At 39.9% G+C, this 18,087-nt stretch overlaps 1 protein-coding gene across 1 annotated transcript in view; it reads left to right on the top strand.

The window, feature by feature from the left end:
• LOC131944901 (sperm-tail PG-rich repeat-containing protein 2-like) overlaps window positions 1-7,017 on the top strand; it is a 46,800-nt gene extending 39,783 nt beyond the window's left edge. Inside the window, exon 4 of the mRNA XM_059305779.1 lies at window positions 6,125-7,017. Within this exon, the coding sequence (XP_059161762.1) occupies window positions 6,125-6,256 (132 nt within the window). The 3' untranslated portion in view covers window positions 6,257-7,017. The remainder of the gene's footprint in view (window positions 1-6,124) is intronic.
• Window positions 7,018-18,087: the final 11,070 nt, after the last annotated feature.

Genomic DNA, 18,087 nt, shown 5'->3' with positions numbered 1-18,087 from the left:
ACAAGACACCGCGCGTGTAAGATGAAACCAGGTGTTGCTTAACTGCATCCGAATTCAAAATGACAAGCGTTTTCTGGGGGCCTAGACATTCTATATCTGAGTGGTCGCCCCTTTCACGCCAATGCCATTAGTTTTTTTGCCGTGGCATGCGTGATATGAAGAAATATAAGCGACGGCAGCACAGGGGGGAGAGGGGTTGGGCAATTGATAAAATAAACATATCTATTTATCAGCTAAAGTATGCTTTCCCGTTAGGTGAAATAGCAAGAAATTTATAAAAATTTTGAAGAAAATAATTTAATAATATCTAACGCTATTTCAGGATATGCATAGTATTCAAGGATTGTGGGATAGTATTCTTGTTTGTGCTTTTTGGAGGATTGGTGTTTCTGTGTGTTATTGTTTTATTTTGGGGGGGGGGGGGGGGGGTGGGGGGGGATTTCAACATTGGATTTATTTTAAAAGGGCTGTGCCTTCAAACGAAGTGCCCTGATATTTCATTGTATTTCATTGACCAATCAAATGTTGCAAAACGTATATTGATATTTTTAATATATCATCCTCTTATAACAATAAGAAGGTTAATAGTTTAATGGATTGTTTATACTTTGATGTCTAGATTTAAAGAAGGCTTAATAATTTCAGATAATGACAAAAAAGATGGTCAAATTAATGTATGTATAAGAAATAATATTGTTCTATTGTCTAGACATGTGCTAAGCAGAAAAAGCAAATGCTTGCCGAATACAATTGTAGTAATTTATCAAAGTCTTGGGGTGCGAACGCATTAGCTTATCTGTTTCCATCTGCAATACATTTCTGGCCTCCAAAAAACAAGAGTTGATTGAAACTTTGGCGTGTGTCTTATCTCACTTGTGGGTGTTTTCACTTCTCGAGAACATTCTTCGTCTACTGGGTGGTAGCACTCCACACGTCATATCTGGGTGGTAGCCATTGTACACGTCACAACTAGAGGTAGCCATTGTACACGGCATGACTAGAATTACCCACTCCACACGCCATAACCGAGTGGTAACCATTGTACACGTCATAACTAGTCACTCCACGCGTCATAACCGGGGGATAGTCATTGTATATGTCGCAATTAGAGGTAGCCATTGTAGACGTCATAACTAGAGGTAGCCATTGTAGACGTCATAACTAGAGGTAGCCATTGTATACGTCATAACTGGTATTACCCACTCCAAACGGCATAACTGGGTGGTAGAAATTGTATACGTGATAACTAGAGGTAGCCATTGGACACGTCATAACTAGAGGTAGCCATTGGACACGTCATAACTGGGTGGTAGCCATTGTATACGTCATAACTAGAGGTAGCCATTGTATACGTCATAACTAGAGGTAGCCATTGTATACGTCATAACTGGTATTACCCACTCCACACGTCATGACTACGTGGTAGCCACTCCACACGTATCTTCCTCTACACTAATATAAACGATGACGTATGAATAATGACGTTACAAAACCAACCTTAGGACCAATGTTCCCTCGATTGCAAAAAGATCGCGCAACGTGTATTTTCTGTCGCAGCCTTTCTTTTCAATCTTATAAAAGGATATATTATTATGTATTTAACAAAATGACTATGCGGCTGTTAAAAACTACTGCGCGGCCACAACACCGCGAAGCTTAGAGGGAACCTACCCAGGGACCGTGTGGAGAGGGGTCTGCGGTTCTATGCCAAATTAGTGATGTGCCGTCTCACACCTGAAAACTTCAGCATGCTAATCAAAGATTTTTTTTAAAGAGAACCATTAACGATATCATCATCACCATTCTTCATTCAACGTGATCATTTGCGAGAGTGGTTGTTTTTGGATAAGTGATAGATAAACCATATAATAGGCATACCATGCCTCCAAGCTTTTGTTTTGTGGTTTTATATATATATATATATATATATATATATATATATATATATATATATATATATATATATATATATATATATATATATCCGTAATTCTTTATAGTTTACATAATATTGTGAAAACTACCACCACGTGTTGTGTAAACCATAAAAGCAAAAAATGAAAAGCGATACATTTAAAGAGCGGAATTATTTAATTAGGCACTCGACAAAAGGTGTTGAAGAAGTACTCAACCTTAAGTACCGACCAGGACGAAACGGGAACCAGATAACGACACTCACCTAGAACCGTTCATTGCGCAATAAATAACCTGCGCGCACCACGCGCGGGCCTGCTCATCTTGGAGCCCTACATTCCCAATTGAGAAAGAACCGGCCGCAAATCATGTCTTTAATCGGTCCTTGAGTAGCTGACAGTGCCAGGGGTGCACTCAATTTTGCATCTACCTTCCCCTCGCGCATGCCTCGTGCTGAACGGGGGGAGATAAAAATTAAAACAACGACCCCAAACTTTTGTATTCCCACAAACTTGTTCTGTATTCTAAATTCTTCGTTTATTTTTTAAACTTTATTTTTTTTTTTACCCCCATGATTATTCTCTCATCGGAATTATGTTGTTTAATTTTTTTTCCCCCTCGACAAATTCCAGTAAGATACGAGTGTCTGAAAATGATTTTTGCCCACCTAACGCCTTATCACTCTCACCGTCTTGACATCTTCCTTCCCCGAGTTATCCCCCTCTACTTGTCTCCCTTGGGTTTTTTTTTCTCTACCCTACCAGTTGTGGGGTTTTTGTGAATTTCCAAAGATGATCCCGATAATTTGTAAAGCGATATACAATCAAAAGCCAGCCGCGCAAACTGTACGCCAGTTTTGGTGATAGCTTATTTTAAACGCACTCGGTTCTCTTCATTCTTTCCATTTTTTCCCAGCGGTTTTTCCCCCCTCACTTTAACTTTGTTTTAAAACTGCAGGAAGTCGGTTCAGAGTTTTATTTAACAAATCGAAAATAATTCTACATCTTTGTATTCAGCGACGCCCTAACGCATAAAGGTGGATTGGAAATTGTCTGTTTGTTAGTCTTTTATACAGGTATATCTTTTTTGGTGAGTGCGTTTCTCCATTACATACATATATATATATATATATATATATATATATATATATATATATATATATATATATATATATATATATGTAGTTGAATAGGAGAAAGCTTCAGCCAAGTGGGGTAGGGTGCCACTTCAGGCTAACCATGCATATGCTTTATCTAACTGAAAACCTCCTAAACAGCGCCTCCTTTGTTTGTTTGTACCCCCTATTGGAGTTCTTTCTCTTGCTCTCACTTTGATGGTGTATCCGATTTGTCACGGGGGAGGTCCGCGAATTTTCGCTAAATTGTGCAGAAAATGTTCATTATGCATTGTTTTTCTTTCAACTTTTGGTTCTTGAGTAGAACTCTTTCTTTGATCAGCCAATGTTAATTTGGTTGTATTCATTCTTCATAAAAGATATGAGGATAGCAGTATCAATTATCCTCATGTAATTTGTATTTTAGGTTTTAGCCTCTGATATGTAGGTACGAAAGTTGTTAGTTCAAATACCATCGCGAAAGTTGTAGATTCGGAGATTAGCCAGAAAGGTGTAAGTTCGGGTATTTGCTCGAAACTGAAATTGAAGTCTCACCTATATCCATGAACCTATCCCGACGGATTTTTAAAAATATTTTTAAAATTTACATTGCCGAGAAAATCATGTAGATGAAAACTTCGATAATCCGTCGATTATACTATATTGAGAAAAAATATTTGTATTTTGTGCTTTATTTCACTATTTATTTATGTAATCTATTAATTAATTACCAAAAATACATACCGATAGCTTATTAACCAGTTATAACACTGATCTTGGAAATTTGAAATTTGAAATTACAAAGATAGATTTGGTTTTAGGAACAGGGTGTTTATGCTGTTATGTATCCATGTGATATTGTGAGCTGAAGAAATGTAAAAATGGAGAGACAAATCACTGCCTAAGTGTCTGAGGGTCAGTTCCTGGGATCGATGTCATTAACACGTCGCTGAGTTTACTCAGCTCTAATGAGTACCTATATCCGAGAAAGTAAAGCTGATTGGGAACAATCTGACCCTGCGTTAGCCGGTGTCATAAAAACAGGTGAACTATACTTCATATACCCTAGGGACCGTAAAGTCAGAAAGTTTACTTAGTGCTAATGAATAAAATCCTATATTTTCTGACAGTTAACAGTATAAACCCCACCCCACTTCATCCCTCACCCCCCCCCCCCTCCACGCACGCGCGCGCGTTTGTATCTATATTGAGGTGTTACATCTTCCTTAAGGTGTGAAATCTGTTACACGTTGATACCTAGACGTCTTTAAGCCAACAACGATAAGATGCTGCTCTCTACGATGATAGCCGAGAAGATGCTTAAGAGATAGCCTCTAACCTGTTGGCATTTCGTCTTCAGATACCCATCGGTCTCAGTTGTTGGAGGCTATTTTTTTTTTGTTTCCTTTGCTCTGTCTTTCATATTTAAACAAAAAATATACTTTCTTCAAAGCTTATAATTTTCATCTAGTCTCGTTGCTTGTGAGAAATAACGAGAACACAACAGATGGTGAGGGGGGATGGGATGGCGTGAGAATTGACACGTATGGATGATGGGGCGTGGTGGTAGGCTGTGGTGGTAGTCTCCGATGGTGTGATACATGCCGGCGCTGGGGTATCATGATGGCCAGGGGTGACGCCCGGGGACGGGTCGGGTTCTGTCAAGATTATCTTTGTTTTTACTCGTTAACTGAACGTGGGGTTACGTCCACAGAAGGTTAGGGTTAGCTTGTTGTTAACTATTCTTGTAACCTCAAGTAACGTGTGTATTCAGAGTTCTGTAGGTTAGGGTAGGTGTCACGACAACTTGTCTCAGGGGCGTAAAAAGGGGGGGGGGGGCATATGTCCCCGGGCGCCGACCTTAGGAGCGCCAAAATGGGTTGGAAAAACAAAATGAAAGTTTGGGGGGGGGGGTGCAAATCGAAAGTTTGAGGGGGGGGAGGAGGGTGTGCAAAGCGAAAATTTGAGGGGGTGCAAAACTAAAGTTTGAGTGGGGGTGCTAATCGAAAGTTTGTCCCCGGGCGCCGGGAAGGGTCGCTACGCCTCTGACTTGTCTACCAACATTTGGTCTACTGAAACGTAGTCTAATCCGGTACTGAACCTCAAACGGTGATTAGAAATCGTAATTTTACTTTTGGTGAGGGTTAGTGTAGCAGTAAAAAAAAATGTCGATTTATCAAATATCGTGGTAAACGGAATATCGCGGTAGACCAAATGTCCATAGTCCTTATGTTTTTTGTTTGTGTAAGAATTTAAAGTAACGAAACATGTATGTACTGTTTTCTTGAAATGGCTTCAATATTCTGTTTAAGTTTAATTTCATATTTTAAAAAAATGTGTTTTTTTTTTAAATTGTGTTTTACATTTTTTAAAATTTAAATAATGTTGTCTGTACCTCAAGTTCTTATTTCCACACTTCCATTTTTTAACATTTTTACTTCCCTTTTATCTACTTAAACCCTTGATCATCTAATAGAATATACTTTTTCTTTTTGCACTTTCAACTTTAACCCTCCGTACGTTTAAACTTCAGCTTCTTTTCTCAACTTTTTACCCTTTTTCACCCCTACATTGTTAACCCTTTATTCGCTCGCCACCATGTTTAACCCTTTATTTGCTAACCATTACGTTTAACTCTTTCACCCCTACATTGTTAACCCTTTATTCGCTGGCCAGCACGTTTTAACCCTTTATTTGCTAGCCACCATGTTTAACCCTTTCTCTCCTACATTGTAAACACTTTATTGGTCGCCACCACATTTAACCCATTATTTGCTAGCCACCATGTTTAACCCTTTATTTGCTAGCCACCATGTTTAACCCATTATTTACTAGCCACCATGTTTACCCTTTTATTTACTAGCCACCATGTTTAACCCATTATTTGCTAGCCACCATGTTTAACCCATTATTTACTAGCCACCACGTTTAACCCTTTATTTGCTAGCCACCATATTTAACCCTTTATTTACTAGCCACCATGTTTAACCCATGATTCACTGGTCACCATGTTTAACCCTTTATTTGCTCGCCACCACGTTTAACCCTTTATTCACTGGTCACCATGTTTAACCCTTTATTTTCTCTCCTCCTCAGCTCTCCCCCCTGATTCAGGACACGGTGCTGATCGGAACGTTTAACCACACCCTCAACAACCCCGTCGTGCCCCCTCAGGGCGCGCCCCGCACCACGACCAACACCAAGCACCCCTTCCTTCTTGGAGTCTGAGTCGTGTGACGCCCCCCGCGGGAGTCACCCACGTGATCAATGTTTACCTTTGTTGTTTACACTTTCATCCGATGTGATAAAAAAAAAGTTTACAAAAGAAAATTATTTTATCCATCACAGCAATAGTGATAAAAAATTTCACTATATTTTTAACGTGCTAACGCAAAAACTGGTTTTATATATACCCACGTATATATTAACCATTTTTTAGCGTTCTCGAGCATGTTGTTGTAAATAATTATATGGTGTAAATAACTCGTATGACTTAAATCCATATTAAATAGCCTACTTTAAGCTAAAATCAAATGTAAAGTGTTAGATAATATAAGGTAATATTTCCCCCAAGTAAATGAGAATAAACTGAAATATCCGCAATATTTATATGATGCATCTGCATGCACCGTTTTAAAAAGCGGTCAAATGGGCTAGCATTATTCTGTTTCAATTGCCCACGAATTTGTCTACAGCCCCTTTAGTGGTCGTTGGAGCTAGAGGCGTTTTTCAGGCTGTACCACTGAGGTTTGAACTTTAGCCTAGTGGTTTGGTACCTTGCGTTGGATAGCTTGACCACTCGGCTCGTATTATGTATAGCCTCACAAAATTTCAAACTAAAATCATATTTGTTTTATAAATATCTTTTAACAAAGCAAATGTTACTCACTGTTGTTTTTGAGGGTTTTTTTTTAAATATAGATGTCTTCTTACGACACAGTATTAGTAACTTGAAGTAATATTTTCATCTGTAGTGGGTGTCCGTGATGTTGTATTTTAATTGATATGTCTTTACTACTGCAATAAAGTTGTACTGCGGAAAACATACGCATGCTGAGTTGTTGCTTGTATTCTATTCCCACAGCCACTAATTTTTTTTTTTTTTACGGTAAGTGATTCCCTTAGCAACAGAATGTTACGGTAAGTTGCGATACGTGGTTACCATAGCAACACGGTGTTACGGTAAGTTGCGATACGTGGTTACCATAGCAACAGAATGCTGCCTCTGGTTGCGATACGGTGTTTGTTTGCTGAACTGGAGATATCTCCCCCCCCCCCCCGACATTTTAAACTGCCAGTAACTAGAAAACTAATGCAACGTAGAATGTTTACAATGCCTTATCTATACACAAAAAATACGTTTTTCTATGGTATTAGTCTAACATCAATACCTCTCTCCGTTGATTATTTTTGGATTAATCTTATAATGTATAGGCCTATGTATTTTGATATTGTTTTGGTCTGTTCAAACTCCAAAAAAAAAGAAAAAATGTTTAAGCGATGTACACTATTTTGTTGTTGTTATGCAATGCAATTTAATATTTTAAATGTTTTTTAAATGTATTGTTTAATCTGGAAGTTATTTCACTTTGTAGCAAAATTGATACAATATGAAACGAAGGGTTAATACAAACTTGATAATGAGTTGATGTACTATGACCTCATCCTTTCAACAAGCTTGTGATTAGGTTGTTATGCTTAGTAAATATGATAAACTGTTTTACAATAATTATTTTTTTTACAGTAAAACCAACAGCATGTTTGTTAGTGTTTGTAAGGGTATACAATGATATACATTTTAACAGTACGCGTCTAGCCCATATATCTGTCTGACCAACACACCAACTTTTGAATAGACCTACTTGACCAATAGACCTTTTGTCTGATAAATGACCTTTTCTCTACTAGTTAAGAACCTCGCTGTCTTGTAAAATTATTATGTCATCACTGATAAAACTCCTGCATAAATCACGTGATATTTGTTACAATTTTCTTTTGACAACAACTCCATTAGCATGTTACAACAACAAAAATTACATCATGTTTCTACATAGCTTTATCACCGTCTAGAGTTGCTCCCCCTTAATGCATTAGACCCGTCTTGTTGATTTGATGCTAGCTCTCTATGTTTATCTACCCAACCAAACAGTTACACCATCAGAGAAAAACAGCAGTAGGGGTGGGGGTATAGAAGGTGGGGGGGGTCTAATAGATTTGTCTTCAAACACTACGTCCGTAGTATTGTACATTGAATCGCTAGAAATGGATCTAGGTAACTAAGGAAGTTACTGCCCTTTTCTGATAAGATTTGTATTTTATTAGAAACCAAGTTTGATCGTTTATTTGAACACGTTTTTTTTTAGTGGAGGTTTTGTTGGTTTAGGGGAAACATGTGATATGGATATGTTGGTTTAGGAAACGAACCGGTTATTGGAAGATTTATTTTTACTGCAGGTTATTTTCAAGTGTTCGTGTATTTTTTTTTTGTATGATTAGTAATCAAGAATTTTCTGATTAATAACTTCGATAAATTTTAGATGTTTGTGGTAGTATTGATAATTTGCGAATATATTTGCTATATTGGGTGGATTAGCCACATTGTCATAACTCGCGTTGTAATATATTATCTGTGTAATGCGTAGTGTGACCTACTTATGTTTTAGCTGACCTACTTGTTCCATTTGGGTGACCTACTTCTCCGAGAACTGACATAATGCTGACCTACTTATCCAAACGCTGACTAGCAGATTAGCCAATTTTCCAAGAACTGGCAGTTGACCGACCTATCAATCTACTGACCTATTTCTCATTACACATGGCTGACCTACTTCTTATTATGTTGGCACTCGGCTGACCTACTTCCTTAAGTACTGTCAGCAAGCCGATGAAAGTACACTGGCAATTTACTGACTGAACTGTCTAAAAATAGTAACAGTCCCCCTTTGACGCTGAGATAAGCATCAAGATAACCCCCACAAGACTACACCTCTAGCCTTGTGAACCCCCGGCTCACTACTAGAGGTGAGGCGGATCTAAATCACCGTCATTAAAACTGAATACCACTCGTACGTCGGGCATACGTACGTGAAAACACGTAACGTTACGTAACTTGTCTTCTCCGCCGCTGGGGTGAGGGGGCGGGAGGGTTGTAAATTTATTACGTCATATTAAGACGTCATCAACGACTTGGTAACTCCGTTTTATTGCTTGTTGAACGAGACAGATTTACCGCCCTTGAGAAGGAGGCTTGTGCCATCCACAGCCATATTCCCCCCCTCCCCCCCCCCCCCCCACACCTCTCACCAAACCCCATGTCAGGTATCATGTAGTGGAAGACACCTGAAACTTCCAGATTAATATTTAATTAAGAGCACTCCTCCTTAATTAGACATAATTATAACCTGGGAAACCCAAATTAGCTAATAATTAACCTTGACCTTTTGGTTTAATTACGCGGTTGCCGGTAAAGCATTACCTGGTCTGTAATTTCTGGGGTGGTTTATTTTTTTATTTTTTTTATAATGGCCACTGAGAATTGGGTCATACAAGCCTGTACCCAAATGTATTATGTAATAGTACTGGCTTTAAAACTCGCTAAGTCTTAAAAAAACTCGACTTTCCTTTTTTTTTTCTAGCTATTCATTCTGAAACATCTTCCGTTCACACTACTGACTCACTATTCAGATATTGTGAAAAATGCATATATTTGATCCAATCTACTCACCACTCAGAAAATAGTGCAGCGTGTACATCTTTAATCTACCCTACTCACACTCAGCTTCTATTGTATTGACCCACGTGCAGACGTGACCCCCATGCAGTCATTACCAAATGCTCACTCACTCACTAAGTGTGACCCCCCCCCCCCCCACCCACCCTCCCCTTCCCCCAGCAGCAGCCATTACCTAATGCCCACTTACCCAACCAATCTGCCCAAACGTCTACTCAAACAAGGATAAAAGCTTTCATAATTTCCTCTCCACTTCTGCCAAACTTCTGACGTACCTGTGTGTTACGTCACAAGCAGGGCAGTAGACTCACCCAGAAACAAATCTAATTATGTTTCATTAGGACCCAGGAGTGTGTGTGTGTATGGGGGGGTGAGGTGTTTCGGCGAGCTCTTTAAGAATAAAGAGGAATTTAAAATATAGACGCTAAGCGTGAATACCTAATTTTTTGTTGGGGGGGGTGTGGGGGGGGGGGGTTGCTGGGAGTTTGTTTGATGTTGAAGGGTAAGCCTGTATGCACTAAGAAATAAAAAAATTCACAAGAAAATAGTCAGAATGTTTTTGAATGAAAAAAAAAAATAACAGTGAAAACGTCATTGGAAAATGTCCTCAAAATGTACTACCAAATATGCATGTATGAGTCTCGAAATTATGCTGGCGTATTTTTCAGGGGGCTTGTTTTTATATGACCTTGGTCATGGGACGTGATTTGACCTTACTCAAGCTGATAAATGAAAGTGATTTTTTTTTTACACAGCAGTCAATATGAGAACAAAAAGCCACATTTTGTACATTATTTTGAACGAAATTTTAATACTGCGCAAAAATTCATATCACAAGCAATTAATCATTAGACGACAATATACATTTGCCAAACATGCAAGATCAAAATAGCCATTTAAAATGTTAAGTCTTAAACTTATCACATTTTGAAAATAAAAAAAAACGCTCCTGTTTCTCTTCATACACATTATTTAATTAACTAAAAGATTCTTCAGTAGAACAACGCTGTCCAATTATTTAATTCCAATCCGATTTCTAAAAAAATTATCTCAGTCCCTCTAAGACACCGACATGCAGTACTTGATTTCCGTGTTTGATTGAAATGGATGCGGGCTATGGTCTGGTCTTCTAACCTTGTTACATCTGACATCCAGGGGAGGGGGGGGGGCGTGGTCGTGTCCAGCACCGGCCGATAACGCTGGCTCAAGTGGGTCTGTTTCATGTCAGGGCAACCTTGACTCTATCACGTGCCAGTGACCAGTCGAAGGTCATCACGTGTCAGTCTGACAGGTCGAAGGTCGTGTAAGTGAGACCTAAACATACCATGTGCAGACCTAACATACCATGTGCAGACCTAACATACCATGTGCAGACCTGTGTGTGGGGGTTTTCCTAGAGATCATTCTTTAATTGATCTTTCCAATAGAAAGAAAGATCGATCGAAAATAGATCGATTCACTGACCCATGAATGTGTTTCTCTAAAAGTAATGTTTGCGCGATCTCTCTCCTAAGTGCTCTCAAGGTAAAATAAAAATCTTATCAAAATAATTTGATCAGAGAATTATGCATATCTAGCATATATTGATACGTTCGAGAATCAATTCAACCTCGAATTCCTCATATTTCAGTTTATCTGTTGCTTAATGGTTTACGCTGATTCTATTTTACAAATCTCTTTCAAAATGACCCTACAATCATGTGTTGGCTGGCTATATCAGAGGCCCGAGAAATTTTAAAGGGGTCCGCAACGCCAGATTTAAATTTTCAATATGCGTCTTCTCGTGATCAAAGCCTGAGTTTTACGCTTTGGAATTAAGGAATGGAAACGGTAAAATTGAGAAATACCATCAAATTAGGTTTCCTTAAATCTAAACACTAATAAGACAATTACAGCACCGTTCTTGTGGCCCACGGGGATTTGTTTCTTGGGGCCCACAAGGAAATTCCTAAGTACACCAGTCCATTCCTGCTCACAATCACACAAGCACTAGTTCGCTCTGTCTATGGCTAATTCCCATACAACTTAATATCATTTAAAACTACTTCACAATCACACAAGCACTAGTTCGCTCAATGCCAGTGTATAGCTAATTGCCATACACCAATTGTATTGTGAAGCGTGCCCCTATCCTCATGCCCTAAACCCCGAGATTCCCATCTCATACACCAAGTGTATCGTGAAGCGTGTCCCTATCCCCATGCCCTAAACCCCGAGATTCCCATCTCATCCAACAACTCTGGACACCGTGCACCCTCCTGCCAGACCCACTTGACCGTCTCGTTCGTTACAAATTTCCCCCTGCACTCAAACCAGACCAGCTGACCAGTGGTCAATTGTACGGATATTTGAAACAATGTACCTGCTCGCTGACCCCTGTCTACCTCCCCCCTCTCCCAACATATCAAATTCTCTTGTTTCTACGCTCTGGATCTATCCATTACCAACCAAACAATCAGTGGAGATGGACCCGGTCATCTCCCCTTGTGGTTAATGGCCGATGCTATCAGAGGGACGTTACACGAGTGGTCAACTGGGGTCAGGTTAGGCCGGATCTCCCCGGGGTGAGCCGGTGTGGTCTGGGATGTAAGTGGTCGTCTGCTGGGTGTCTGGCACCGCGGGTTGATTGGATGTAGACTTTGATGGACATCCTGGGAGAGGTGTAGGGTAACGGGGAGCTGGTGGTGGAAGTGCTTTGGTCTCATGTAGATCTAAATCTGGTGAAACACTCGGAGTAGCCTCCCCTGCTTAACTGTGTATATGTCGGAATAAAAATATACATCAATAGAATAAAATAGATGGTCGGGTCGTCTTGGATGTTAAACCGTAAAGTCCCGAGTTCAAACCCCTGGGCAGATGAGGCTCGATAGATGGGGACAGCGACCCATCTTGAGACAGAAAATTCCAAAATCAAACAACTGCTGCCTTGTAGTTTGTTCCTAGTTGGACAAAGGCTTTGGAAGCAAATCCAGAAAGAAAAGCAGGCTGAAATCGGAGACAACGGCCTACATGGCGTATAACAAGTTGACACGTAAAACTTAATTGCCTTAGAGCAGTGGCGTAGCGAGGTCGGGTGTCACCCGGTGCGGCACTTAATGGTGTCACCCCCCAGAGGCGTAGCGACCCTTCCCGGGGACAAATTTTCGATTTGCACCCCCCCCCTCAAGTTTTCGATTTGCACCCCCCCTCAAGTTTTTCTCTATATATTTTGCTATTTTTTGATTTGGTGTCACCCCCCTAAATGGTGTCACCCGGTGCGGTCCGCACCCCCCGCCCCCCCCCCCTCGCTACGCCCCTGTCTTAGAGGAAATCTTGTCCAACATTTCAATTAAGATCGAAGAAGAAGAAGACGATGGTGGTCTCAATCAGGTGCAGTATTGCATTTGGGAAGAACATTGTCTTTACTTTTGTATCCTCAAGGTTCGAATACTGGTCATGGTCTTGAATTAAACAAGATTTATAAAAATATAGGTACTGCCTCTAGAATATGCACGACTTTAAAATCTTGCTCGGCTAACCTTCAAATTTGTTTAGCTACATTTAAATTTTCATCGAAGATGTAATAAATTCTTTTAACGAGAAACACTACATAGTTTTTTTAATTCCAAAAACAGGTAGGTGAACGTTACCATGATATTGTTTATTTTTACTTCGGAAATGTATATTTTTAATAACATGGCATTATCGTAAAGTAAAAGGACAGCGTGGCCTAGCAGTAGAGTGCTTTACCGCTAACCCCAAAGGTTCGAGCTTGAGTTCGGGTTCAGGTCATTATTTCACCCAACTCTTTTGGGTACCTAAATGGCGTTAGGGTTTAGTAAAGGCGGCTGTGCATAATGCTACCCTCACTGTTTCTTCAGATTTTGAGGTCACAGAAACAGATGAACTGTACTTCACTTGCCACGGCAGTTTCGAAAAAAGGGAACTTCAAAATATAAAACAAAAATATTGAGTCGAAATTAACGCGAGTCACACATTGGTAGCCACGACTATTGCTAAAAATTGATTTTAAAAGCCGACTACCTCCTTTAAGCCCAGGTCACTTTCGATTTGAATAGACATAAATCAGATCTTAAGGCCCATAAGTTCCCACACACGTCGTATCTTATTAGGGCTGGGGATGGGTTGTGGATGGGGGGAGGGGATCGGTTGTGGGTGGGGGGAGGGGATGGGTTGTGCATGGGGGAGGGGATGGGTTTCGAATGGGGGGAGGGGATCGGTTGTGGGTGGGGGGAGGGGATGGGTTGTGCATGAGGGAGGGGATGGGTTGTGGATGGGGGAGGGGATGGGTTGGGGAAGGGGGAAGGGATGGGTTGGGAAAGGGGGAAGGGATGGGTTGTGGATGGGGGAGGGGATGGGTTGTGGATGGGGGAGGGGATAGGTTGTGGATGGTGGGAGGGGATGGGTTGTGGAAGGGGGAGGGGATGGGTTGTGGATTGGGGAGGGGATGGGATGGATTGTGGATGGGGGGAGAGGATGGGTTGTGGATAAGGGAGGGGATGGGTTGTGGATGGGGGAGGGGATGGGTTGTTGATGGGGGAGGGGATGGGTTGTGGATGGGGGAGAGGATGGGTTGTGGGTGGGGGAGGGGATAGGTTGTGGGTGGGGGAGGGGATGGGTTGTGGATGGGGGATGGGTTCTTAAATCCGATGGGATGAGGAGGGCCGTAAAATGTAGCTGTGGGGTTCTGGAGGAAACGCCAGAGGCGGTCAGTTTTCTAATCACCGTCGGCGTACAGTACATCACGTGACATGCGATGTACCAATTAATTAATTGACGGTCGAGTAGATGTCGTACTGAGACGGCTGTGAGTCACGTGGTATGGAGAATGTCGTTTTAATAACTAGGCTGTTGGCGACATTTGGGTGCAGCTAGCTGAATACAGCTTTGAGGAATCTTGATTTTACGACAATTGCTTCAAAGGAATTTTCTCGTTGCCCTATTCAGTGGTAGCCTGGATTCTATTAATCATGTTGTAAATCATATCGCTCAAAAGTGTAACTAAAAAAAAAAATAATCACGAAACAAATAATGAATAATTTTTGTACCGCATATTTTTATGAACACTCATAACAACGAAAAAGAGTATCGTTGATGTAGAAGTTTTGATTATCGGGTTCATGATTTCTAATTAATTCGTTGTAATTAATACGTGTTGAATTATCCCCTTTTTCCAATAACGCTAATCATATCGGATTTATAAAATAATTAGTTACCGTCATGCCAGTTGGTCGCTTTAATATTGTTTACCGTGTTTTGATGGACACCGGTCTTTCAATTGACCACGTCCAGTCCATAAACGTAATTGGTACTGGGGCCTGTGACAGGTTGCCCCGGATGAAACGGAACCCCGACGCGGCGGGCCGTAGGACAGATGTGACCCATACGGGGGGACGGGACCCGGGCAGTGCGCGGCTCGCCCTGGACGTATTCGCGTGTATTGACTCAACGACTCACCCACGTGCTGGTCCGTGCATGCACGTGACGCGCGCGTCGTCTGCGGGGCAACATAAACAAATTTTAACGCGTGCGCCATTTGTTCTCATTAGTGTGCCTACAAAGATTATAAGGGTTGTTGTTGTGTTTTTTTTTGTCTCGTTTCTTTTGGAAAAGGTTTATGTTTTTTATTTTTTTTATTTTTTTTTCGTTTCTTTTCGAAAAAGGTTTATGTTTTTATTTTTTTGCTCGTTAAAACTGTTTGTTTATAATTAGACTGAGAACTATGGCACAGGATGTTTAGTGTGTGTGTCTTATCTTGTACAGTCTGACAGCTGATACTGTTGTGTTGGTGATGGTCGAGGCTAGATGGTTTTCTACGTGTTTAGAAGATGGTTAATGCTGGTAGTGTTGTACTGATGATTTCTAGCTAGTGTTTTAGTTTTGTTGTATTGGTGATTTCTAGCTGATGTTTTAATTTTGTTGTATTGATGATTTCTAGCTAGTGTTTTAGTTTTGTTGTATTGTTGATTTCTAGCTGATGTTTTAGTTTTGTTGTATTGTTGATTTCTAGCTGATGTTTTAGTTTTGTTGTACTGTTGACCAGCTAAATTGTTGGTCTTTTTGTTGTTTAACTACAAGTGTCTTGCTAATATTTTAGCAACTACGGTGTTAAATTGTAAAATTTAAGATATTTTTTAAATTAATATTCTCTTGTTGATATCTCACACATTATGGTTTGAGATTAATGATGTAGCTTCTGTTTTAATAATATTTTCTAACAGATATTATGGTGTATGTTTTGTTTTGACTTTCGTATACCGGATGTAGTGTTCATAATTTCACGATAATATTTGCGCACCGCTTGTTGTTAATGTGCTTTTCATGTATATCTTCAGGGTCCACACCTATCACCATGTAGAGGTGCTTCTCATGTTTACCTCTACAATTCAGCCCATCGCCTAGTACACTTCAAACCAACAACCATCCACCTCCACACAGCTTCCCACTTTGCTTATTTCAACAACAACAAACATTCATTGCCATTCTTTCAAACCTACTTTTGTAAACTTGTGCTTTGAGAATCATTCGACTTGATAAACATTTCCCTACACCAGTCTACCTTCCAGTGCAGGTAAGATCAGGAAAACTGGCACCGAGGGCTTTTGTCTTTTACTGTCGGCGGTGTGCACAGTTCGCTGGGGTTAATGAACGCTTCATTACATAACCTTAACGAACCTTAATTCAAGTCAATCACTGTAAAGTTCGTGTCAATAAAGGATGACGTCGCACCGATCACTCTTACTTAACCAGAAGGTTGTTCTACTGAGCTTGTACAATTTCTAAGCCTAATCCATATATCCTTTTGCACCCATATATATATATATATATATATATATATATATATATATATATATATATATATATATATATATATATATATATATATATATATATATATATATTATATATATATATATATATATATATATATATATATATATATATATATATATATATATATATATATATATATATATATATATGTTTGTGTGTGTGTTAGTTTGTTTGTTTGTTGATTTACTTATTTGTTTATTTGTTTACTTATTTAAAAATGGTAGAATCTACTATGTGTCTTCAATAGAAGACATACAAACCTAAAAATTGTTTTACCGACGTTGTACGCTCAAGGCGAACATTGATAGCAGTGAGAGCAACATGTTTATCAGTGGGAAAGTTTTATTCCAACCGACCATGTCAGGCCGCTACATAAATAGAGATACCCGCCTTGCTCTTCTGAAGGGGACTCACTTCACCGCGGTAGACATTTTAACTGCGTGCGACCTTTAAACTGTTAGTCTCTCGTGCGTGCGGGCGAGAGTACGAGTACCACAGATAAGTCGCTGGTATCTTGTCAGATAGCGAGGCCCTGGTCGAGTCGTACGCTGTGCGTGTGTGTAAGGGTAGATACGCCATACTTAGGGGGCCCTGTGTTCAACATTTAGGGCCCACCACACGAAGACATTTCGGGGCAGTTTTACGACGGAAAGAACCCGATGGGTTGGTGGTGGAGGGTGTTGGCAGATAGGCCGAGGGTGTTTAAAGTTAATGAGCGATACCACGTGATGAAATAGTCGCCGGTTGTGTTAGTCTTAAGGATTTTTTAGTTCTAATTAAATTTTAAACATGTGACAGTAATGAGCGACACCAAGCTAACAAGATATCTAACATTAAAATACATTAATTAAAAGAAAAATACACTTTTGTTTTTATTTTTTTATTCTTTTCAAAATTATGTGCGTATTTTAAATGTGTAAATTGTTTGAACATAGATGAAGTTATAAGATTTTGTTAAAATTTGAAATCAATACACGATTTTTAAGCGTTATTATAGTGGATATGACTTAGGTTTTTGCATCAATCTCTCACGAGCATTCATCTATTAATGGTTCGTTTAATAATTTATCATTCACGTGGTTTTTTATACTTTTATTTACTATCTAAAGTTTTGCGATGTAATTAACAAGAATTTTCAAGTATGATGATTTGATGGAACAGGAAAATGTTGATGATGATGTTGGTGGTACATCGATGGTCTGTGCTTGTATTACATTGGTGTTCAGTGCTTAATACTGATTGCTCAGTGCTTGAATTAACGCAGCTGTCGGTGTAAAAACCTTGCAATTTAAACCGCGTTTTAATTAACAAATAAACATAAAGACCCTTCCCACCCCTCCAAAACTGACCGTTGGACGTGATGTCCACCGCGTCTTGCCATTTATACCAACCCCACTGACCACACCTCTACACGCCCCACGCTCAAGTGGGTAGCACCGTCCAAGTCGGTGCCACGGGTCCACCCCTTGAGACATGATACCCCCCCCCCCCCCAA

The sequence above is a fragment of the Physella acuta genome, unplaced genomic scaffold (genome assembly GCF_028476545.2).
Source record: "Physella acuta isolate Inbredline_101_S28 unplaced genomic scaffold, ASM2847654v3 ptg000514l, whole genome shotgun sequence".
Classification (NCBI taxonomy): domain Eukaryota; kingdom Metazoa; phylum Mollusca; class Gastropoda; family Physidae; genus Physella; species Physella acuta.
Note: the sequence above shows the minus strand (reverse complement) of the source record. Positions and strands in the feature narration are given on the sequence as shown.